The sequence below is a fragment of the Haliotis asinina genome, chromosome 10 (genome assembly GCF_037392515.1).
Source record: "Haliotis asinina isolate JCU_RB_2024 chromosome 10, JCU_Hal_asi_v2, whole genome shotgun sequence".
Classification (NCBI taxonomy): Eukaryota; Metazoa; Mollusca; class Gastropoda; order Lepetellida; family Haliotidae; genus Haliotis; species Haliotis asinina.
Genome location: NC_090289.1, coordinates 40,699,150 through 40,725,384, shown reverse-complemented (window position 1 = coordinate 40,725,384; position 26,235 = coordinate 40,699,150). Strand labels below are relative to the sequence as shown.

Sequence of the window (26,235 nt, the reverse complement as noted above, 5' to 3'; positions counted from 1 at the left end):
CCGACACTATCTACAATGTCCATATCGTCATTGTGATGCTTAATCGTGGCTCACGCCAGTGTGCATAAATTGTATCAATTGTTTAACACAGAAAGTGCTCTGATTGTAATAACCCATGCGACAAGTGTTCTGAGGCACTGCAATTGACACAATGTCCAAGTTATGTCCCGCAGACCTCACAGGATCCGATATGGATTCGAATTTCATATAAGCCATGACAATTACAAATAGCCAGGTGACACCATCCCGTATCTCCAGCGATCAGCATTTCTTCAGGATTTATTCCCACACTGACCCAGCACGCTGCCGATGTAACATGACTATGCCATTTTACGCCGCTTTCAGCAACATTCAGCAATATCACAGTTGGGGGACACCAGAAGTGAGCATCACACGTTGTGCCCACATGAGAAATTGAACCTGACGAGCAAACAAATGTAATCACTGCCGCCCACAAATTAACTAAAATAACTTCAGTCAAATATCATATATTTTATTTGTTCTTGTCTTTTTATTACACATTCAAATGTAGACAATAAAATCAGTCTGGAGAATTTCGTCATGATAACAACGCAAAATTATACATCTCCTTGAATGAAAATATACATACACTATCTGTCAAAAGGAAGACATTTTATTGTCGAATGATATCTCACTTGAGGAGAAAATTGTTCCAGAGAACGGATACAGGTCCAAAGTTATACACCTTGCCAGAGAATGAAACTATGTACAGTTCGTTGTGTCAACCCACCTATATCGGTTTAGCGTGTGGAAGAACAGTTCCTGCATCCTCACGTTATGAAATGAACGTGACATGAAATATGGAGTAAATATCTTTGTGGAACATTTATATTTTGGTCCCTCTAACTCGATCTAACTGCAAACCTCTCTACACATATACACAGTATACAGTTGGCGCTTGGTTGGTATTTGCTTCTGTTCTCTCAGAAATGGAATGAATAAGAACTCGACATATTCTCAGAAATAACGGAGAAATAGCTTACATTGTTGAGAATGTATCCTGGAATGGATTCATGAAACGTTTGTTACGAGTATTTAGAGTCAAATGCCATTATCCGTCGACTCCTAAAGTGACGAAATTCCCTCGGAAGGTGCTGGACCTCTGACAAATCTTGTCTTGTCCTCAGTCACTAGCCATTACTGAACATGCACATCGTGGAGTTTCCAGATCGCCATTTAAGACAGACACAAAATGGCTGATTATCATGTAAAACAAATTTTACTTAATCGCTTAAATTTGAAATTTGGATATGGTCATTTCCGGTGTCATTTGATCCCAGATCTGTTGCACGCCTCGTTAATATTAATAAAACGAATAATACAAATAAAACACATATATATTTACATTTAGCAGACTGTGACCACCTGTCGGTTATGTATAAAATGTAGAAAATATATCTATGTTACACGGAAGAACAGTACAGACATACTGGCTATCACATGTGTCCTTCGTTAAACATTCACGAAGAAGAGCAAATCACACCATTCAGTAACGGCGACAGTTGGTGGAGACAATTTGCATAGTCGACTATTTGTGACAGACCATACAGATTCACGTCATAAATATAACAGCATAATGCCATATGTCTTACTGAGCCTTGTAGTGGATTGGAAAGACGTTGGAACATACAGATATAGTATAGGGTGCCGCTGCACAAAACGATCTTAGCGCTGCTGTGACCGTAACTCCCATATCTTAACATAGACTAAAGGTAGACTTAGTGCTAAGGTTGTTTTTCGCATCGACACCCTGATGTTAAAATAGCATCTACAAGCCGATATGAAATGCAACAGAAAATTGTCAGCAATTCATAAATTCGTTTAACATGTAAATGGTATAATTTCTTATAAAGTAATTTCATAAACGGATGCATGACATCACCAACTTTCATATATCTGACGACGTACACAAACCAAAGCATTATTATTTTCTATTCTACAAGCAATAGGGTATTACTTACTACATACATACTTTTGATTGAACAGCCACCTTGCTAGGTATGTCAGTTTTCTAACTCTATACCAAAGCCTACCTACATATATCCAAGATATGGTTCACTACTTTTATTACACACCAACTTGGACATTTTTCATTTTGATTTTTTCGTCTTTCGGTATGTGGAATGTGGAGTTTATGAAGTAGGACCGAAATGTATTTATTTAGTGAACATAACCTGTGTGTTTAATGACTAGATAAACACATCACTAACATGGAAGACTAACTACGGGATGTAGGTAAAGTTAGCTTAAAGTAATGTCCTTATTAAGTCAGTTTTGAGAGATTACTGAGTAGGTTATTAAACCCTATCACTGTAGATCATTAAACCCTATCACTTACGTATGTCACTTGAGACTGAAGGCGGTCTTGTTGTGGCAGTGATTAGCGATTAGGGCAAAGTATCGTATTATCATCCATGATACGCGATGACTATGATTGACCGCAGTTATTTACAGTAAAAGGTTATCCTATGCAAACGGGTCACGTCAAATCAAACTAACTTATCACAGAAACGAAACTGTTTGAGTTGCCATTGCTACGTCACCAGTCATCTACACTGACTATGCTAGAGCACCTTGTGTTGATCAGAACGTGGTGGTACTTCGTGCAAACAGACATCAGTATGTTCATGATTACAGTTTGTATTATACTGACTATATTTTAGTGACGAAATGGCCAAACAGTAACCTCAAAATGTAAATGACCACGAAAACGAATTAGCGTAAACGGCAAAGCAAAAAGTAAAATGCATTAAATCCTGTAGATTAAAGTTGGTGGTTGTACATTGCATGTACGTGGAAGACAATTTTGATCTTAAACTCACTGGAAATCGCGTACACACACCATTCTTGTTCTTACTTGCAAAACAAATTTGAGTGTTTCTACAGCATAGAAACATGTGATACCAAGGTACGTCACTTCCGTTTCGTTGACTAACTTGCCTCTCACATTTATCATCACAATCTTAAGAAAATCGATTTTCGTTGATACAGCTTAAACAGAAACTGCCATGTCACTTCAATCGTCTCTCCTGTTCTACTCAAGATGTTTTGCCGATTGGTGTCAAAAGATTTCTAAATGTCCGTATGTTTATTAAGCCAATGTTTCCTTCGCATCCTCTCCCATTGGCTCATCATCTTCGGGGTGTTTGGATGGAAGAGTTTTATCCTTGTAGATCTTCCACAGCTTATACACTAAGTCTGTAGCAACGAGATCTGTGGAGTTCTTCGAGATGACTCGAATAACGAAAACACCATCATCCCGAAGATACTGGTCGGCGAATTTGGCGCACAGTTTCTTGTCGGAACCCGTGTGGAGTTCATTGCTGATTTTCAGGTACTTCTTGATGTAGGCTGGTCTGTTTCTCTTGAACATGACCCTGTACAACCATGCCACCATGTTGACGCATGTGAGGGCGGCTACAAGGACTAGCCAGAACCAGATGAAGATGAAGATCTTCTCGTTGAAAAGGTTGATAGGAAGGACGCACTGCACTGTCCACGTTTGGATATTCTGAAGTTGACGAATCTTAAAATCACAGAGGGTGACTCGCGGGAACCTTGGTGACTCTTTCCATTCATTTCCTGAAGCCAGCTTGGCCATTACGTCAAACCCATACATGTTGTATTCTGTTGCGAGGAAGGCGTTCAGAATGAAAAACTGGGCGATGACGTTTGCGGCGTATAAGACTTTGATGAAGAGGTAAAAGGCAGTTAAGTACGTTCCAGCTCTCTTGTTGCAGAAGAAGCAGCAGAACCTTGCCATCTTCTGCTTAGCTCTGACAATGATGTTCCAGTGATACTCTCTGTGTGTTTCCAGCCACCTGTCCATGTACTTGGCGATATGTTCGATCGTTGTGTTACGGTCGTCAGGAGATCCCATTTGGGTCTGTTCAGCCATTTCAACAATCTTGTCCAGATTGATTCCGGCGCCGCCATTAAAGACCCTCCACAAGATGTTTGGGAACTTGAACATAAATGCCTGGAAGAGGAGAATGAGAGGAACCCACTGGTAGTAGGTCAACTCCTCTGAATCGCGTTCCGCATGGTCCACAGGGATCGGCGTGTCCATAGGGATATAGTACGTGTTTTTAATCCAGCAGTAGGATTTGGCATAATCGACATAGGCACCAGTAAATTCTGCTGGGCACCAGCAGTGAATCGGGTCGCCAACAAACTGTCCAGTACTCACAACGATAGCGAATAAGGCGAAAAGAAAAACCGTCCATACATGGTTCAGTCTGTCGATCCAGTCGTCGTTGCTCGCCCCTTGAAGCTTCTTCAGGGACGGCACCCCGCCGATTATAGAGCCTATAGACCTGCAACATAAAGGATCACATATGAATCAATGGTGTTAAATCATCATGCCATGGGTTGTTTGTATTGGTCTAACACAACATATTTGACATACTTCGGCGGCCTATAGATTATCGAGTAAGGACAAACCACTGGTTAATGTCAGTGTGAGTGAGTCAGTTTTACGCCGCTTCTAGCAATGGCCCAGCAATATCACGGCGGGGACACCAGAAATGGCATTCACACATCTACCCAGATATCTGTCAGGAACACACGACCCACAGTAAGAGTATTTTAACAAGAAATCTTATGACGGCGGTTATGAAAATGTTGAACACAATCCAGTGATCGACACATCGACTTAAGCAATTGTGATACGTTGAAAAGCATCAACCAAGTCAGTGGACCTGACCACCCGATCTCGTAAGTCGCCTTATACGTCTATCATGGGGCAACAAGTAGATATCGAGCTTTAATAATCAACAGCGAACGGGGGTATGAGGACTGTCTGTCAAACTATGTGTAGAATATATAGGCGTCTTCAAATTAGCAAATACCAACACAAAAGAACGGCAACCGCAGTTCGTCGATTAGTGTCATGTGGTCAAGTTACATGTAATTGTTTGATTGACGGAACTGCTTTCTTACAAAACAGCCACTAATCCTCGTTCATACAGCGAACTGCATTTGATGTATTTATAAATAACATAGGTAATAACACACAGTGTGTTCAACAGGGTGTGCCGTGCTGTATGGTTTATTAGTTGGCTGCGAATCGCTATGAAATTTTTATTGTAGTCAGAGAATACCAGAACGCCTTTGGTCTTCGATAGAACAGAAGAGGTCGGTGTTAGCCGCCGACCCAGTCAAGTTAGTGCAGATCTAGGCCAGGAGTACTCTCTTACACGTACCCTGTCTGTGGCAAATGGCTGATTTATGAACAGTTGTGAGAACCACAACCATAACGTTTTATAACATGTAGACTACTTTGTGTTATAACATACGGCTTAAGCAATAAAGTAGTCTTTTTATGAGTAGTATCGATTTATATCCCAATGCCTGTAAAAATCATACTTACACCTGGAGTATGCAGATATTAAACAGATATGAGGCGTATAATTGAAATTTGATACCAGCTAAGATATTCCTGTGTACCGTGTGTCACGTTGAAATTGATTTTTCTGTTTCAGTTGCATCACAAAAGACTTTAGCTTTCACTCATTATTTGATAATATATGATGCATATACCTCTAGATTTTTAACATCAGAAATTTGGAGGATGAGGGCATTATATTTATTAAAGGAACAATTTTCAAGGGTCAGACATTTTTGGTGTTTAATGTGTGGTTACGGCGGTGTAGTTACTACTAGGAGGACAATAGTCACACTGCGTTCAGTACGACAGCTACCATGGATAGATTGTAACAAAGCTGTCAACAAACCCCGACATATTTCATTGGTGTGCAGGTGCGTTGCTACCTTGTCTGACATGTTGAAGTCTTTGAGAGAGCGCTTGTATTTCAGTGTTAGCTTTCCTGGAGACGGTCTCGGCACAGAAAGATAAATTATCTATCCGAGGCGCTTTCAATGCATTTCAAAAGACTGGTTTCAGTTTTGCCCTACCAGATAGAGTGTAAAAACATTACGTGGCTGTGAGGAATTATGTCTTTGTGTTGCGTAAAGTCTCTTCAAGAAGAAACAGGGTTATGAGCGCTTTCCGAAATGACTCAAGGGATCATGGCTTTACAATGTAATATGTATACAGGGTTCAGATCCTATCTACGTACGTAAGTAAGGCTTAGCTACATCATAAGTGCGTCGGGGGTCGTGTACAATCGTGTCAGAACATTATAGAAGGAGGCATTTCCGTCCCCCCTTAGTAATGAACGTCACGCAGAGATTCCTTTCTCATTACCCATGGTCATTTGATGATACGACACATTGTTTCATTTTCATAATGATGGACTTAAATTAATGAGAAGATAAAAATATTAATTAATGTTCTGTTAACTAAAACTGTTCCTTAGCAATGAACACAACGAAAGTGTGAGCATGTGGGTTAAATATTTGATTCGTTTACATCATACTAAATAATATTTCTCTTTGATATGTCCGTATATCGTACCAATACGTTCCCTTATTTCATTCATACTACTGGGGGTGGCGGCTCAAAGATAACTGGTCCACTTATGGGAATGAGTGGAAAAAAACTGTGATTGTTCACATTACCTCTAATAAAAGATACATTTTTTACTTGACATATTCATACGAAATCTCGATCAGACCAAGAGTGCAGTGTGCAATTCAAACCTCAACATGAGCATGCTTACTGGAATCACGATTAAACAGTGGTGTCCAAACCCGACGGGCGGTATTTCGTCCAATTATGAAACAGGTGTTATATATACGGCTTCGTTCCTATAGAGATGTGAAAAGCAAACATCATTTGGACAGACTTTCCCAAATCTGAAATGCCACATACAGGTAAACGTTACTACCTGAAACCCCGCTAGGTAGTCTTACACCCTCATCTCACCTGACAATACAGGTATGTGTGTGTAAGTGTAGTGCGTACCTTTGTGCAATTGACGATAAGAAAAGTGTTTGTACGAGGCTTTCAAACCAAGTGATGAGATGAGGTTCATTTGATAACTGTGCAAATACACTCCTCAAGAATGTCTCGGGCACAGGCGTATTTGTCTGTCCAAAACTAATCCGGCGGACGATTTCTTAAAGGTACCATCTCTTACGGGTATCACAGCTCAAATTATTGTAATCATGTATTAAAAGTCAGACAGCATTTAAATCGATATAACCTCGGCTTGAGGTAATCGAGTGAGTGAGTATGGCTTTACACTGCGTGTAGCAATTTTACGCTGTTTCTAGCCATATCGCAGCAACATCACGCCGTGGGACACCAGACACATTGTACCCATCTGGGAAATCGAGCCATCTAGGTACCCCTGTGACCTTTGTGGTAATCAAATATAACCCTGTGAAACAATGACTGACAAGAACGATCTATGTTGGATTGCGAATGACACGTCCTCATTCAGATATCGATAACACTGTTAAAGCTCTATCTGTGTAAGATATTGACACTGAGGACATCTTCCAGTATTATAATAATAATTGTACATTTCGTTTTGGTTTCGCTATCCTGAAAGGGAAATGGGCGAGTAGGTACGCTATACATCTCACGTTACAGTTTCTGAAAGCTGTTTGAAATTCATTGTATTTAGGTGTCCTGTTTCCTCACATTCAGTGTTACGCTGGTTGGTTTTCCACATATAGAACGAAATGTTAAAATCACAACTGACTAACACTAAACCCACTTCTCAGAAACAGGCTGTTAGAAACTGAATCGGATGTCCTTGTCAGAGGCGTAAAGTTTAGATGCCGCACACTCCATGACAGTTACTTTTTTGTACAAGTCACAGTGACTGAAAGACGATCCCACCTAAATACTAGTATAGTACCACTGGCGCAATACTTTACAAATCCATGACAACTTATGCATATACACACACATTTTAACACATGTAAGCCTACTTATGCAACACTGTTACACATAGCCTCATACCCCCAGATACATCAAATAGTAAGTGAGTGAATTGCTTCTAGACATATTCCAGCAATATTACGGCGGGGACACCAGCAATGGGCCATAGTACTCATATGATGAATAGAACCCGGGTCTTCGGCGTGATGAGCGAACGCTTTAACCACAAGGCTATCCCACCGCCCAACACATCAAACTGATCGGTGACCTTTACTGGAGATTGCAGTACAGGTAGATTAAATGAAATATTTCACTTGGTCACTATTACAAAGAGAAGTCATGTGCTGTAAGTGGAAACAAAAACCCCGAACAAAAAAGTTTTAAGATTCAACAAGAATTATATGAACTCATACTGTATATTTCAACAACTGATGAATAATCTGTGACCAAACATTTGAAATAGAAATAGAAAAGAACTTGTCAGTGAACTACTTTACTTGCAAACAATACTGATATCATCACAGTTATTGAAAAGGACTAAGTGGTACAACCCTTGAGGTTGAGATCAATCAGTATCTAAAAGCGTGAACATCACATGTACAGGCACACAAGACGAACGTTCTGCTTGTTTAAAAGCGTGAGAAATCGCCAGCGTGCCCCAGTAGCTTTAGGCATGACAGACTGAAAATGACGCTACTGCAAAGCACCGGAGTAGGTCACATAGGGTGTAAGAATTACGTACCAGAAGGTACGCTTTGATCTGACCTTAGCCAAGGTCGAAATGAGACGCTTGGGATAAAAATACGTGATGACAATGTAAAGTGATGGTAGTCGTCATCTGTTGATCTACTGTCAAGAGAAGCATGTCCTTCAGCTGAAGGTGTTTCTCTCCCTCAAGGACTCATTACCTGTTTGTCGAGAATGCTGCTATGATTTTAATGAATAGTTTGCTCCGTGAGTTGTTTCTGTATGTAACGAACTGTGGAAATCTGAGTCGAATTGATTGGGTTGCATCTACGTTAGTACACAACTGTGTACGAATCTAATTGCTTTAATGATATTCTAGAAGTCAGTGGGAGCGTCAAAACAGTGTAATAATGTTTAATGATGTCTGTCCTCTGTATAGCTGCCCAATCCACCAATTCAGCTATTCGTTTGGCAGTGAGGTCGTAGTATCTTTTCAATGAAAGGACTTAAGAAGAATAGAAGCGTGTGATCAGAGACAACAGGTCTCTACTTCGCTCACTGCAATATTCCAACCATACGACGGAATTACGTCAATCACCGGTCTTCACCAGTGAAGCGATACTTTGACAACCGTACTACTCAACCGCCCTCGTTTCTCTTTACAGTTCCGGACCTCTATGAGGTCAGGATCGTACATTCCCACTCCGTCTAATGAAGTCCGGTTACTTATGTCAGAGTCCTGAAGATACGGCTTAGAACAGGGTTCAGCATCCCCTGACCCAAGGAATCGGGGTGTAAAGCTCAAAGCTCTACATGTCATCGTACGCCATACGCGTAAATCTATGCTCATGCTGTTGATCCCTGGATTGTCTGGCCCAGACTCGACTATTTACAGACCGCCGCAATACAGCTTGCATATTATTGAATGCAGCTTTATACAGCAAACAAACAAATACATATTTCAGCATACCCACACCCCATAATTGTGATAATTAATTGTGTGTGTAACACACAAATATTTACATTTCAGCTTCTATAACAAGTTGATAACATATAACTTCCTGCATTAAAAACATTGTCGTAATTTATGGATAAACACAGGAGTGAACATCCCCAAATACACCTGCATATGTAGCGGTTACCAACATAATAAACATAATTACATTTCACGTTATAATTATTGGTATTTCTGTAACAAAGTAATAAAACGCGACAACACAACAAGCTGCTATCAGACATGCACACAGTTAACTTTGTTTTGTGACTAACGTCAAGGTCCAAATTTCGAGGATATCTCACTGGTTCGCATTCATCAGACACAATATGACGGGCTTCCTCCCTGTCTGTAGCGCCCATCCTGTCCCCGGTCTCAGAGTCCGTATGCATATAATCACATGTTTCCCTCACGTCAAACCCGAGCGATATAATTATCTCGTTATCTCGAAAAGGAACGGGACGTCAATTGACAAAGGTATTGTCATGTAACCACTATGTGGCATAGATAATGTAAATATTTTGGATTCTGACTGATCTTCTAAAACATACTGACACAAAAAGAATGAAATTTTCCTCTTTTCTAAAAGAGAACATTTTCTCAACAACGCATTATCAATGCCTAAACATGACCTAAATTGATCGCCAGAAGTTTTGATACTGGTTCTTAAAAAACAAAACTATTCGTAGTTTCTTTGCAGATAATATACAAACTATAAACAACATGGTTACTTAAAAATGATGGAAAGCTTGGCTCTTTATCTTTCGGTTCTTAACACACCCGCTGGTGGCTGTTGGGTAGTCTTGTGGCGAAAGCGTTCGGTACGGTGAAGACCCGGGTTCCCATATGGGTAGAATGTTCAGAGACCATGTCTGGCATCCACCGCCGTGATAATGCTGGAATATTGCTAAAAGCGGAGTAAAACCATACTCACTCACTCGCTACACACTCAGCACAAGAATACACACAATAACCATAAATACGCCTGTTAAGTTCTATTGGCTCTTTTATCCCGATGTTTCGAAACATCCAAATCGACGATCACAAATACTAGTACTTGCAATGTAGAAGAGGCTGAGGGTGGGTTCACTGTTAACTTTCATACATCCTAGCTGAAACATTTCCCGAACAAATACTTTCAGCTTCTTGAAGATTTCCCTCCGCCCCTTATACAAAGTGCAGCACAATACTCCCCACATATCACACCAGTTTAGACAACAGGACCTACCCAGGACAAGACGCTAACCGTCAATTTGGTAGGCAAATAACGCTGTAGCATTCAATAGGTGACCCAACCCACGGGGTTATGACTTACGTTAGACACCGTCCAGGGCCTTGAATTGCGAAGCTCTCTTAGTCTTAAGTGCTATACCTTAATCTTAACTTAAGACAATCTTAGAGCTAAGAGAGCTTAAAAATCTTCTCTAGACCAAGAGCCCGTTCCACAAAGCGAAAGTAGCGCTGAGGATATCGCAGCACGCATACTTTAACATACAACATTTAACTTACGACTGTCGTAGGGCTGAGGACATCGTAGCACGCATACTTTAACATACAACATTTAACTTACGACTGTCGTAAGGCTGAGGACATCGTAGCACGCATACTTTAACATACAACATTTAACTTACGACTGTCGTAGGGCTGAGGACATCGTAGCACGCATACGTTAACATACAACATTTAACTTACGACTGTCGTAGGGCTGAGGACATCGTAGCACGCATACATTAACATACAACATTTAACTTACGACTGTCGTAGGGCTGAGGACATCGTAGCACGCATACTTTAACATACAACATTTAACTTACGACTGTCGTAGGGCTGAGGACATCGTAGCACGCATACTTTAACATACAACATTTAACTTACGACTGTCGTAGGGCTGAGGACATCGTAGCACGCATACTTTAACATACAACATTTAACTTACGACTGTCGTAGGGCTGAGGACATCGTAGCACGCATACGTTAACATACAACATTTAACTTACGACTGTCGTAGGGCTGAGGACATCGTAGCACGTATACTTTAACATACAACATATAACTTACGACTGTCGTAGGGTTGAGGACATCGTAGCACGTATACTTTAACATACAACATATAACTTACGACTGTCGTAGCGCTGCTACGATAGCGTGGAGGAACGGGATCTCGTACTTTGAGTTGTCAAAATGCGACCGTTCCATTGGCGTGATACGTCTTGTCGAATACGTTGTCATTTTGCAAGATGTTGTGTCTAGTTCATTTAGACCTCCCAGCCAGGTAATATGACCTCATAATCATAATTACAATTTGACTTAGTAAACCATGTTCTCAACTCATCCAAACTTAACTCATCTCATGAATCACAATTTTCTGATATATTCTATAGTGTTTTAATTTTCGTAAATTGTCTATTTGTTGTAAGTAAAATTTGTAAATAAGTTGCGTTTCATCTCGTCTTAAAATAATCACAGGGAGGCTCCACATGTCCTTGTCCAAAGGGAATACAGATCCCTGGTTTCGTCTCAAAATAAACTAAGCTTAAACGTCAGATATTAAAAAAACTGGGAAGATAAAATGAAAGGAAGAGATGCTTACTATTCTAGAGTTAATGTTCAAATATAAATACGAAACACAATCACACACTAAAAATAGAACACACACATAAATAAAAGTATTTTCAATAAAAATGTCCGGACACCACGTCCACCATCCATCATACCTGTTCCTTTATTTCCCTCTCTCAGTACATATCGAACAGGTATTACTGGCGTCTTTCCAACCAAGCACAAAGGTCTCACACTGTAAATTGAACCTATTTACTTACGTTTGTTAACAATACGGGAAAGGATAAGGCTGACAATTTATGAAGTAATGATCACAGACACGAATGCATTGTCAGGGCCGACGCGTGCCGGCGAACAAGAACGGTCATGATTGTGAAGGTCACATGCAGCAATGGTGACAAATGGTCACTTCGTGGTGTAACGTAAATCCTCACGATTGCAAGATGTCACGTAATCTGAAGGTCACAAAGAATAGACTTGATCCATACCTACTTTCTTGCGTTTAAATGTACGTCATATTTTGAAAAGCAGCTTAATAAAATAATCCTTACCGAGCACTCAAAGACGTTTCCTGGGCTTATATATTTGTGATTGACGGTAATGCATTTAGCTTAACGCTTGCCTTTTCTTTCTAAAGGTCTTATAGTGACTTACACATTTAATTTGTTGAAACTGCTAAAAAATGTTCATCCAACTTTGAAAAACTTTGAAACTTCAAAGGGATTACGTGTTCCAGCTACGTAGTGAACGTGGACAAGCCCTTTAGTCTTCCAGAGATTTCAACCAGATAAAAGATTACTTGAACACACCAAAATGATAACATCTGGGTGATATTAAATACCACTGAAAATGTCATTTCTAAATAATTTGAGCATACACTATTCTCGATAATTTGTTTGACATGCTTTCAGCAAAGGGTCATCATCAGACGAGCACCGGGTGTTCTCTCTGCCCTGTGTATTAGTCTGAAAGGATGAAGAGGACTTCACAATGCTGCAACCACAAGGCCAGATTTATCACATTGTACTGGAGGATACAAACCGATATAATCTGCGTGATACGTCATGGCTGAACAGCGCCATTCTTAGAAACTCTACTGTACGACAACTATATTCCTTATCATCTTTGTTTTCAAAATCACTTGGCATAGAGAATGAATGAGTGAGTAAGCTTGGCTTTAGTTAAGCAATTTCACGGCGGGTTACACCAGAAATGGGTTCCACACGTTGTGGCCATGTGTGGAATCGAACCCTTATTCTCGGCGTGACGAACGGACGCTTTCATCACATGGCTATTTCACCGAACAACATTGAAATTTCTTGTCGCCCACTGAGCCAATATTTTGAGTGATGTAGCCGGGTTACGTCGAGCCGACGTGGGATTTTGTGTACCTTGGTCCTCTCCACTAACAGCCAAGATATAAGGATCGTGTCAGTGTTTGGTCTAGTGTGTTTGACAAGGATCAGTTTGGGATTCATGTAGGTCAGACGACTGGACAATGGGCACTTTCGCATAAAGATATCTCTCGGACCAGGTACACAGACCAGGTATATAGTCTGTGGCCATAATGGGCGTCAATCGGGGACGGTCTATATAGAAGTAATAGACCATGCCCCTCAGGCGGTGAAGGGTGTTGAAAACTGGCATGCGGTGGTTTTTGAGGGACTAATGGTGTCTTGCTTCTCCATTTACACTTAATAGCAGGGTGGAACTTTACAAAAGGTTTGTCCCTGAATGGCCAGTCACGGCTCAAAGAGTTGACGTCCATAATAAAAGACAATCTTGCTCTCAGTTTTACTTGGTCATAAATATATTTATTTATTCATTTGATTTATAAATTCATACTTTAGGCTGCTGGTTTTGAAGAAAAGTTTGATAGCAGAGTTGGGTTAGACACATACCATGGCAGTTTCTTACCTGCAGCAGGCGTTCCAAATCATTGTTTATCTGTTTTTAAAAAGTACCCTTTTCTAAGCATTATTTTATTTTTTCAAAAGCATTTTACCCTTCTGAACAATAAAATACAATAACGCCATGACGCATGTATACAACATGCTTCAGTGGACGTCGTGAGATTTACAGACATTAACAAAGAAAAGATAGGACACAATGAAGAACCTTGCAGTACACCTGCTGGGTTGAATACTGTTCATGACTGTTACCATGCTGAATCGACTACAATAGGCAATGCAATTAGCAAAAGGGGAGTGACATGGGTGATTGAATGAGAATGTCGGTACAGTTGTAAAGGTGTTTCCTTGCACTGCACGTTGGTCAAGTCCTGGGACAAAACAGATTGTGGAAGACATTCAAACGTCTAGTCATTGTAACATATGTTGCATTTGGGCTTCGTCATACAAAATACCGTTAAGAATATCAACTACAAGAATCTTGTGGTAATCAACGGCTACAATATCACTTATTTCTGGACGTCACACTCCGACGTCTCAGTATGACTGAAATACTGTCGAAGTGACGTGTTTTAACTCCCTCGAATTGCATCATGGTATTTCGTACCAAGGACCGTTTCACACAGCTCTCATAGCACTAACACTGTCATAAGTCAACGCCACAGTACAGGAAGTAGGTATACTACAAGGGAAGTCAAGAGCTCTTAGTCTTACGAGATCTTTGCGAGACTGGTCCAGCTGTCCAGTGTAAGGTCTCATGTATGACCTCTGGATGTCAGGTTATACACTCGTTCTTAACAAAGGCAATATTTCAGTATACAGGGCTATGAGACAGCCTGGGACAGATCAACATAAAATGTGTATTTATGGCTTTGTCCATGACGTCAAAGTAACACCAATGAAAAGGTATTCAGCAAATACACAAAATGAAGACTGTTTGGGATGCTCATAGTTGGGCATGAACAGTTGTGAGATATATGTTTTGGAACTGTCATTCATCCGATACAATAGCATCTGGGCGTGTGAACAGGCTTTCAAAGTTTCAGCAAGGGTCCAGTGTATGCTTGAGGTTTCAGGATGGATGAATGACATACAGAAGTAAGCATAACACGTCTGAATGAACACGCAGTTAAGGTTGGAGGTGGTTATTTAACCCTGAGTGGAGACAGGTAGCAAAACCAGATTGGGACTGGTCTGAGTCATAGGACTCTGAAACCACGCGTGTGCAAGGTGAAGGCCATTTTACATGTCTGCTTTGACTGCTAATAGCAATGTTGATGGGTAATGAGGCTACATTTGTCTATTTGTCAGCTATAAGTGATGAGAAGAGTCTCTGTGCTCAGGAACAAGGGACGACAGAGTTATAAAAAGTAGAATATTTCTTTCAATGAGTATGGAAGGTTTTGCGCCGCTTAAAGAATTACTCCTGCAACATTGTGTTACGGAAGTGAGTGAGTGAGCATATTTTTTACACCCGTTTTAGTATTAGAAACTTTCCAGCAATGTAACGCTGGAGAACGCAAGAAATGAGCTCCACACATTGCATCTTGTATGCCTGCAAGATAACAGTAGAATGTCTTTACTTATGTTCAAAGTGATCCACAGACGGCGAATTGAATAAGCGCAAGAAAATTATGCAAAACCCCGTCCAGATACCCAAAGGGCAACGGATTGTTTGTGTCACAGAATAGGTGATATCTCAAACACTTGACACAAGTACCGCATTTAGAATGTCGCTAAATACCGGTTTGACACTCATCTGCATAAATTCAAATGATCATTTTTAGTATCGTCTATCTGTTTGAGCGAGCATGCGTGGGTTCGAGAGGTCACAAGGGCAGAGCTATGGTAGGAAACGGGAGCTTTGGACGTGGGTCAGGAATGGCCCTTTTCACACAGAACAGCAGGCCAGCTTCAGGGGTGGTAGATAAGGGTCCAGACATGTTGGACTTTGGATTTCGGTCTCAAGAATACGTCGATCTTCTGACACAGGTGATCAGTGTAATAACTTTCCCGTCAAAGGGTTTTGATCGACTTTATCTTATCGAGCTCTGTAAAAGGATTAACTATTTTCAATATCATTGGAAGGTCACAAAGGGACGCGTACAAGTTGGACAGACGTGGCTGGTGTATTGCACCACATCAACGAGGACGATTTGTTGCTCGTTCATTTGTCTGAACTGTCATGGAAACGAGTGAATAAGATCTATCGTCGCTTTTAGCAATATTCCAGCAATATCACAGTACGGGATGCTAGGAATGGGTTCGATACATTGTACCAATGTGGAGAATCGAACCCGGGTCTTCGGCGTGACGAGCGAACACTTTATGTTAATCACTAGGCTACCCCACCGCCCCACCGTGACAATGACAAAACTGCATCATTCGTTGCAGACTGTAAACGGAGTGCATAAGCGCAGCTAGAGTGGAATGCAACCGTTTAAACAAGGCAAATGTTATGATTTATATGCAAATCAAACCGAGTGAAGGAATGTGACATTTGATGAAGCAATTATTCCAGTGCCGCAATAACTGTTTTGCCTGATGCAATAACTGTTTAGCCAACGTCACTAAAATGCCCTCGCGGAAACGATCAAGGAAATATATGAAGACGCGTTACTTGAATGCGGAAACTTCCTCTAAAATCCAACAAACATTTAGTTTTTATTGCGAACGTTCATACGGAACTTTAACTTCTGCACATAACGAGAATCGGCGAGTGTGCACCTCACGCCCGTGGAAGTAAACACGCCGTCGTCGACGGACCCTCAACGTGCTTCGTGTTGTTGTCACTCGGTACGTGACTCGCGGGGACGCTAGCCAAGCCCGTGTTTGACAAGGGGGTCTGACAGGAGGGGGTTGGGGAGGTATGCGGGGAACGTTGTATGACAAGCTATATCTGTCTGTGTGTGGGTTGGCGCAGTCGCGAGGAATGATGGTCAGGTCGTCCATCCTTGCACTCGGTAACGACTGACATCTGATACATGTTCTTACATTTCTACATGATGGGTAAATTAGTGACTTCAAGGAATATATAGATCATATACTGAAATACATAAAGCGATGCCCAAAAGTTTATATCTGCATTATTTTCGAACCTCACCACAATTAAACTTTTGTTCAAAACACATCTGAAATATTTTGTCCAGATCTTGATGATTATACAGGGGCAAATATTCAACCTTGAACAGAAACACCGGGATAACTAGGTGTCATATATCAAACGTGACCTGTATATTCAGTTACTCTTCCATTACACCCTGTGATTAAACAAGTCTTCCGACGTGCTAGATGGGACTGTAAATATTATGAAGAGTGACATATCAATAGGATATTTGCATAAATAAGACCTTTGATTTGAGGTGAATTCTAGTTATGCGCTGCCCTTTCTGTCTGGAATAAATTAGATTAGATGCTTCCTACTATCTCGGATTGATCTGTAAAGTTATTCCTGGAACCTAGGAGGACTCCTGCCTATCTGACATTAATTCGTTACCAGCTGTTTAACGCCACGACAGTAGCCAAAGGCAGGCTATCCCGAGATTGGCACCGCCAGTACACGTGAACGCCATTGGGTTAGTACGTTCCCTCGTTGGGGCGACTAACGGGATCGGGTGGTCAGGCTCACTGATTTGGTTGACACATGTCATCGGTTCCCAATTGCGCAGATCGATACTCTTGTTGTTGATCACTGGATTGTCGGGTCCAGACTCGATCTTTTACTGCCATATGGCTGGAATATAGCTGAGTGCAGCGTAAAACTCACTCCCTCACTCGTTGGGATGTACGTGTTGAAAGCGATCCACTTTCGTCTACTTTGTTTCAGTGTTTGTGTCTAAAATAAAACCGATTCCTGTAACGTGTTCGATCATGAAAAATACATCCTCGGGAAACTTTTTTTCAACCTTTCCTCTGCTAAAAAGAACGTGATATTAACAACCGACTTCCAGTACAAATATTTAGGTTCATAACACCAACTGTTGAAACGGTCATTGTCTATGTCCGTGATTAGAGAGGCTCGCCCCAAAACTGATGGGAAAAGATTCCATCCCGTGGTACCAAAAGACGTTAAAAATGTACGTTTTGTCACCCTGCCTTGCGCCCTGCGTATGGGTAAACAAGGACCGTTCGGACAGGGGAGGTTTACTGTGTCTATAAACTTGGTCTATAATGTTCGGACTATACTAACGACACAGACGTAGAATTATCTTGACAATCGCCGTTTTTCGTTCCTATTCTAACATTTCAGCTGATCGGAAAATAAGGAATAATTCGTTTGGACTGTCTATATCGCATATAAAAATTGGAATTTGGTGAAAACGTTTTTTGTATTATTAGAAACAGGTAGAAGATGAATTTATCTAAACGTTCCATCACTAGCCCTTAGTGGTTATTCTGATATATAGCTTAATACTCACGGCTATATTATCATAGCACCCGGATCAATGATATTAAATCTGTTTTGCAAACATATATCTCTCGATTGGTTGAGTATGCGATATATCAACAACGGTTCATTTAATATATAAGCCCGTGTACTCGCCTTAAGCAAATGTACATAGTGTTTATCAACAACGTTTTGTTTGATGTTGTTTGTGTAGACCACGCAAATATTGCTATGACCTCCCGAAATACGTCGATTTCCTGGTCCCCCAAAGTAAGGTGATCTTTTGTATACTATATCATTTATTGCCGAGCACCAGGCAGGTTAACAACAAGTACCATCTCTTAACGTCATTTGGTTTAAATGAGTAGTAAGTTTAGTTTCATGGCAATATCACGGCGGGTGATACCAGAAATGGTCTTCACACATTGTACCCAGTTGGGGATACTAACCCCCGGCGTCGCCGTGACGAGCGAACGTTTTAACCATTAAGCCACCCAACCGCCTCTCTGCTGGTATGACCAGACCGGGATCAGAACCTCTGCTCTCCGGGCTGACGCCCTCTCTACTTGACTTCTGGAGGTTTCGTCTCGAAAATTCGTTTTGTCCATTCGATTTGAGGAAACTGGTGTACATATCGACCAAATTATTGACAGCTACGAACAAAGGACAGCTTAGCAACCGCGACAAGGTTCACACGACTTCCCTTCACATATGTATAAACCAGCTATCGCAGTTTCATTGGGTATCAGTTTCAGACACCAAATCCGCTTTGGATGACAACATACGAGCAACATTTATCAATTCACGAAAACTAAATACTTACGACATGACAGAGGCCCTGTAGTTAGATTATCCGTGAAAGTTTTTCTCGAGACACGGTTTCAGTGTTGGGAGTCATCGTGGCATGTTCATCATTTCACTTACATCAATGAATACGGAAGGTCTACACAAATACCATTGTACCAATTAGTCCCTGGTAATGGTCGATCATACACTATTAGCCCTCCTGTATAATAACCCGAACTACGTGCAAACGGGAGTGACCTTTAAGTCACAAGATAAATGTTTTCTGCAAAACGAATTTAAACTTCCTTGTAGAAACAAGACTTCATCATTTCTTGCCGAAACTGAATCCTTTGTTATGTTATCACAACATTCGGAAATGAATATGAAATGGGAGACTGGCATCATCCGTTTCATGTGGGTACATGGGTAACAAGCAGGCTGTTAAATGCAATTATTTTGGGGTATTACGTGACAGAATACGTTTCTCATTTCTAGGAGAGATGTGTTCGAAGCACCCCTCATTTCAAGCTAGAAATGCAATGAACAACAGTAAATTTCTTCAGATATTACCCTCGTCTATACAGTGATCTTCACGGCTGTTCTATCTGGACGAGCACTGAACAGGAAAAGAAATAACTCTGGCTTTTTATATTTTTAAGTAGAAGACACGAACGCTTACTTTTATGACAATATATTTATTCGAAACCTACGTTTCTTTTGCTGTTCAGTACATTTAAGCAATTTTCAAACATTCAATAATGACAGGGACCAAAATTTAAGGGTTCAGTTATTGCCGGAACTATACCCATGGCGTCCTGAGCTGACCAGAACGAATCTGCAGTGACCTGTCTCTTCCTAAACACATATCCCCGAGGCTACACGGTAGATAGGAGTGCAAATGTGAAAACAGACCTGCGTGACAAATTATGGCTGGGTGCCGCCCAAGAAAACAGGTTACGGATAAAACCCTAAATCCGATCCCGTTAAGATGGATTGTTGCAGCTTATCCAAGTAAGGGTCTGAAAGGGTCTGACAACAGGGGCACGTAATAGGGGTAGACACGACAGTCTCTTACGCCCGAAAACATTTCTTTCAGCATAAGGAACCTATGGCTGCACGTTTTCTAGTACATTTTTTTTCAGAAAAAATACCTCTTTTTTCCTTTTATAGATTTGGTGGGGTAGGAGTCGTTTTTGGATTAAATATCGTGTTGTGTGTTTGTGCGTATGCGTTTGTTTATGTGTGTGTGTGTGTGTGTGAGAGAGAGAGAGAGAGAGAGAGAGAATGCCACATTGTGTAGTTGTGAAAAGGCCCGTTACAACATACTGATAAATTTTCTTCACATGCTCACACAACAGATAAACATATAACAGTCGTCTCCATGTAGGCTATTGTTTCTTAAGGTCAGTTTTGCAATGATCATAATATTTTGTGTGCATGAACAGTTGACCATTAGCATGTCACAGACAAACGTCCGCACGCAGCGTCTTGTACAGGTTAAGGTTCATTAGCGGAGTTAGCACGTGGTTAAGAGTGCCAATGGTTGTCGATGACATGGGTAACTGGGAAACGAGGACGACTTTGTCCGCCTTTTGGAGGAAGCAAAACCACTTGATGAGAACAGCAAAAGCTGGGGCTCAGTGGATTAAGTGAAAAGCTGCTTCACGTCCGGGATTTGTATTGTTTGCACCACAAAAGGAGCATATTCGAACGTTTGCGTTTTTATTGCACAATACGGGTCATTTGTACACTGAGTGTAACCGTGGTGAATCATTCAATAGTATTGGAACTAGGCGATACTTAATACTAAGAGTAAATCAATACATAAAGCAATACAGACTATTAGTAAACTGAGTGTAACTGTTATGAACCACACAAAAGTAATGAAAATTTGGTGATAACGGGTGACAAAACATTACTAAATATGAAGGGGAAATAAATAAATAAATAAATAAATAAATAAATAAATAAAACCGAGTGTATAATGTATTAATATATATTAATACATTTATATCTATTCAAAACTAAATTTGTACCCAAAAAAATACTAGTATACATCCGAAAGATAACTTAGCGTGCATGCCTTTAAATCACTGTCGTGACATATATCCCCTCAGTGTGGTCAAACGTATATTCACAATATCTGTAAGTCTGGACAAACGGCCTTACATGAGACCATTGTTAAGCATACTTTTACAAACGAAACAACCAGCGTTCCACAGAGGCTGAGCGAATTTATGTACAGATCAGCTTGCCCTGTCGCGTGTTTTCCCACGGGTTCAGCCATGTACAACGCTGTCAGTGAATTTAGGACACGACACACAGGTAGATCACGAACAGGTGGGTGACACCAGCATACCACCAGAAGCAATCGACATCGAAATATAATGTCAGTTAATACTTACATCCTCGATGCCTCTTTCTTCCTGTTTTAGTAAGTATCCCTCTCTATGTCGAAAAGAACACAGGTACTTGTTTTAAAAGTTCTCAACTTCTCAAGTTGGGCGACGATCCAGCCCTTTCGCTGTGCCTCGTTCTGAGTTATGTTTACGAGCTGGGTGCAGAGAGCGTGTGTGTACCCTTGATCAGCGCTCAGGTTCGAGACATTGTTCTTCTGTGTTAAATCTGAGAGTAAAAGTCTTTATCCGAGGCTTTGTCCTTGGTCGGGTGTACTACGTCTGCAATGTGAAGGTTTAACTTTATTATTGTGTGAGATATTGCAAGTTGGGAAAGAGATTTCGACACTGTGACCTTTGACACGAAGCCTGTGATGTCACCAATGTGGGTGAGTCTCTGTCAACTGGGACTGGCTGGCCTTCTGTGACGTCACAATTGACTTAAGTAGGGACTCCTGGTAAACAAGTGGAATTTTTAAAATCCATTTCACAGTAAATTTCAAAATAATCATATGCCAAAAGAATTCCATATTTTTCATAATACTTTAGTTAGAATTTAGTTTATTAAACTACATTCATGGAAAAAATCCTATTATCCATACATTACTGATTATTTATTTTACAACACATTAAAGAGTAAACATAATTAATTATGAACAGGGCTGAAAAATAGGTTAGTTAAACAAATGTGGAACGTTCTCTCGTTCAAACTGACAACATGTGAGAAACTGACAAGATAACAGTTTGAGGTGACAAGCAAGATACTGACAAGCCTCTTGTACTTAACAATGTCGACGGGAGGGGGGCGTGAAATGCCAAAGGTTATCCCATGTGTCACCCAACATCTTGCATACGAAATGATAACAAAGGAATCCTTAATATGGCATGTAAGTCCAACATTAATAACCAGTTAAACAACGGTAATACGCAAATATGTCCTTGAAATGTCAACTAGGTTAAGTACTATGTCTGAGAAACAAGCATGGGATAAAGAATTGAAGACATATATTTCCTTATCTGAATTAAAAACAAATTATTAAGCTTTTCCATATAAAAGGTGAAATTAATTATGTATTCCATCTAAAATGCTTTTCGTTTTCCTTTTGCTAAACCCTGCAATTTGCATTGCATTTTGCATCGCCCAAAGCTCATTACGATTTTCATATTATTATAATTCCATTTTTAATAAAAATTATGTTATATGGGATCAGTGCTCACATTAGCCGTACAGATCGTTCAGCCCCTATTCATTCAAAGAATAATGTTTAAATCACATTTACCTATTCCATCCCCTTTCAGTAATGTACAACTTCAGGCACAGTACGTGTATGGAATTTTGAACGATAAATTATGTTCTGAAAGAGGAACAGCTTTGCTTAATGCTCCTCCCATGAAGTACTTAATCAACAGGTGTCTATACAAGGGAAGTAACTCTAAGTAAGAGTACGCTTGTTGCAAACACAGGGCGCCTTAAAATCACTATTAACGCAACGTTCCATGTACGAAGTTCCGATATATATTCGCAAACTTTAAACAATACAGATCAAACTTTTATTCGTTGTTATCCATAACGTTTGTTCTGTATTGTACGTCCCAATTTATAAAATACCTCTCAAAAAGTTAAACGTCTAAACAAACAGTCCCAATACATCAAACTAACGCTGAATGGGTCGTTGTCGGCATAGGAATTACAGAAATGTAACCCAGGTACGTTTCAGTGTACAGAAATGCCCCCTAGACAAAGTAAATGTACAGAAACGTACCCGGTACCCTAAACAGCAGACGAGTCCACTTTTCTCAAGCCAAAACAGAAACCGGTTTGTGCTGTTGTTCCAGATCGCCTGATTCGAGCACTTTCTGGGCATCGAAAATCGCCTTTTATTCTAACGCAGTGGAGCGGATATTGTACAACTGACAGTCGAAGGAAGGTATATTGGTGTTCCTGACGAACACGTACTGCCATGCTGAATTGTTTTTAGACAGGAATAAAAGTACGCGTTCGAGAAACCGGTTCAGCGCTGATCGTGATGCAGAATGGGATCGTCCTACGGTACGATCTACTTTGGTTAGGGTACACTTCTGTATACAGAAAGATACCTGAGGTACATTTCTGTAGTACCTGTGCTGACAACGACCCCTTCAGCATAACGAACAACTGAAGCAAGTCACCAAACAATACAGCTCTATAACCAGTTTAGAAGTAGACACATTTGGTCCTTACATGTGATTATCAACCGGAAGATTGAAGCCAAATGCACCCAAGTCAGCCGGGAAAAAAGTTACAAGTTAAAAGAGACAGATCGCTACGCTCATCCTCACAATTCATCACCCTGAGTCTATAAAGACCGTTGCTGCTTGCCAGATTAGACATACGGCCATTGTATTGTTCGCACGGCGCCCCGACGTTCCACACATTCAGGAATCCCAACAACAAAGTCAGTCTCGTCATAACCACCGGGCTTTTGTTATCATCCTCAGTAAACATTCTGATGGACAGGGGGAGGTCAGGGGTCAAATTGAAAGGGACAGTGCCTTGGGGTGCATGGTCCTTGGCCACAATAGGTACCATGTGGTCCTGGGCACCTGGTGAGGGATGGGGAGGGGCTGAACCAGGTGGGTATTAGAAGAGTAGTCCTGTAGCCTTTGGTAAATTCCGCCTGAATACAAGGGATTAAAAAGAAACTGATAAAGCAAAGTTAATAAAATACTTCAAACACAATATTTTATTATAAATGCTACGTTCTACATACAAATAAGGTTGTAAACTCAAATTGACTAACATAAACAAATTCACCACGATTTATGTGTGATCCTTCGAAATGTCATCCAAAGATCCAATAAAACTAAAATGTTTTTACCATTTATATGCTTACGTCTAAATATTACACTCATTCATGCATCACCGTATTCGGTTTCTGGAAAGTCTGGGTTAGGTTTCTTTCAGGAATTAGTATTTTTGTTAACCCTTTTATGGAATAAATAACGCTAGCGTTTGCTAATCACTAGCTTTCTGATACATATATTTCTTGAACTGGTGTTTACCTCCACCCTTTTGGTAAATAATTCCATTTTTATTGCATAATGTTCAGCACTATTCAGTATAAACAACAACCGTTGCCAGCTCATTACCTGGAGGTATTTACATAAGCACGTTTTGCTTGTTTGCCGATCCAGATTTAGTCAGAAATACAAGTATGCTTACACCAGTACAATCTAATTCAAATACAACTGTTGTTGCTTTAAGTGTTCGAATGGTCGCGTTCTGTCAAAATAATTTGCATTTCTCTTCAAGACCATTCTTTGGGTGGTCTGTGTAAATACTGGTATGTAACTAGTCTTAATAAGTTTCTTACTTACCGATTGATATGATATTAAGTTTGATTTAATTTGATATTAAAGAAACTGATTTCATGGACCCTCATATGTATATTTAAGCTTTTCCTTCTGAAATATAGTAAGTATGGCATTCGATGTTGCACCTCTTGCCAAATTCAGACAACATATATCATAAAAGTCTCCTTTTAATTACATGTTGATACGAATTTAGTTTGTCACTTTCGTTTCAACAGAAACATATGGTGAAAGAATTAAAATAACTAAATATATTGTATTTACATAATATAAAACTTTCATTATAAATTTCCTTTAATGGCACATAGCCATATACAGTATCGATCCCCTACCTCTAATACAAAGCACGCCCATTGGTCAGATCTCAAAGCCGAAGGGGTCTAGGGTAAAAACCCTGAGACGTTAAGTCAAGTTGACATCCATAATGTTTCACTGGTAAACTGTCAAAACAATTTTTTGAACAGGCAGACTTAGAACACAAACATATTTCGTAAAAATAATGAAAAATGATAACAGGTACTGATTGTAGAAACGTCCATATTTGATAGATAAATGTCGGGTTGAAAAGATCCATATGGAGAAATGTCGGGAGCCCATAAAGTGTAGAAACCACTGCAATAATTCTATAATCTGGATAACATTTTGATCATTTTACTTGGAACCCTACCAATCGGATAACGAATCTTATCTTGGCTCGGTAGCGTTAATTACATTAAATCCCTTCCAAAGGGGTGGTGGGGTAGCCTAGTGGATAAAGCGTTCGCTCGTCACGCCGAAAGCCCGTTGTTTTGATTCTCCACATGGGTACAATATGTGAAGCCCATTTCTGGTGCTCACTCACCCAATATCCCCACCAAACACGAAGCTATGGCATATCTTTCGCAATCAAGGCATCCTGACGAAATTCCTATTCACTCCAAAACGCTGTGTTTCTCATACATATGAAGTTTTATCCAAGGCAATTTTATCCCTTGTGTGTGTCATTTCTAAAAGGCATTTGAAAGACCTTTAGTTTTTGGTATGGGTGCACTGTCGGAAGGTCTGTCTTATGTTTCGATTGTGATATTTGAAATTCCCAGATGTTATATGAGTGCGGAGTACATTTCTCCGACGTTCCCTGAAAGTCATTCATCGTCCCGGGTCAACCAAGTTGGTCAGAACGGACGGACGTCCTGATGTGTACTGTGATACGTGCAGTGTCATACATTGTCAGTATGATATTGCGTTACAGTAGTACTATTTGAGGTTATACTGACGTTTTCCTTTTTCGCTATGAACCCATACAGTTAAGTAAGAATGAATGTTGTTTTATGCCGTTTGGGGTAAAATCCAATGACCATGCACACCAC

The 26,235-nt window shown here is 40.4% G+C and overlaps 1 protein-coding gene across 2 annotated transcripts in view; it reads right to left on the bottom strand.

Annotated features, from left to right (window-relative positions):
• Nucleotides 1-477: 477 nt before the first annotated feature.
• LOC137298389 (innexin unc-9-like) overlaps nt 478-26,235 on the bottom strand; it is a 40,424-nt gene continuing 14,666 nt past the window's right edge. The window contains exons 2-3 of one of the 2 annotated variants that reach the window (XM_067830646.1): nt 21,545-21,817; nt 478-4,337 (exon numbers count right to left, since the gene is read on the bottom strand). In XM_067830646.1, coding sequence (XP_067686747.1) covers nt 3,113-4,337; nt 21,545-21,546 — 1,227 coding nt within the window. In that variant the 5' untranslated portion in view covers nt 21,547-21,817 and the 3' untranslated portion in view covers nt 478-3,112. Of the gene's footprint in view, nt 4,338-21,544; nt 21,903-26,235 lie in introns of those variants that run through there. The other variant, XM_067830645.1, reaches the window with a different exon arrangement.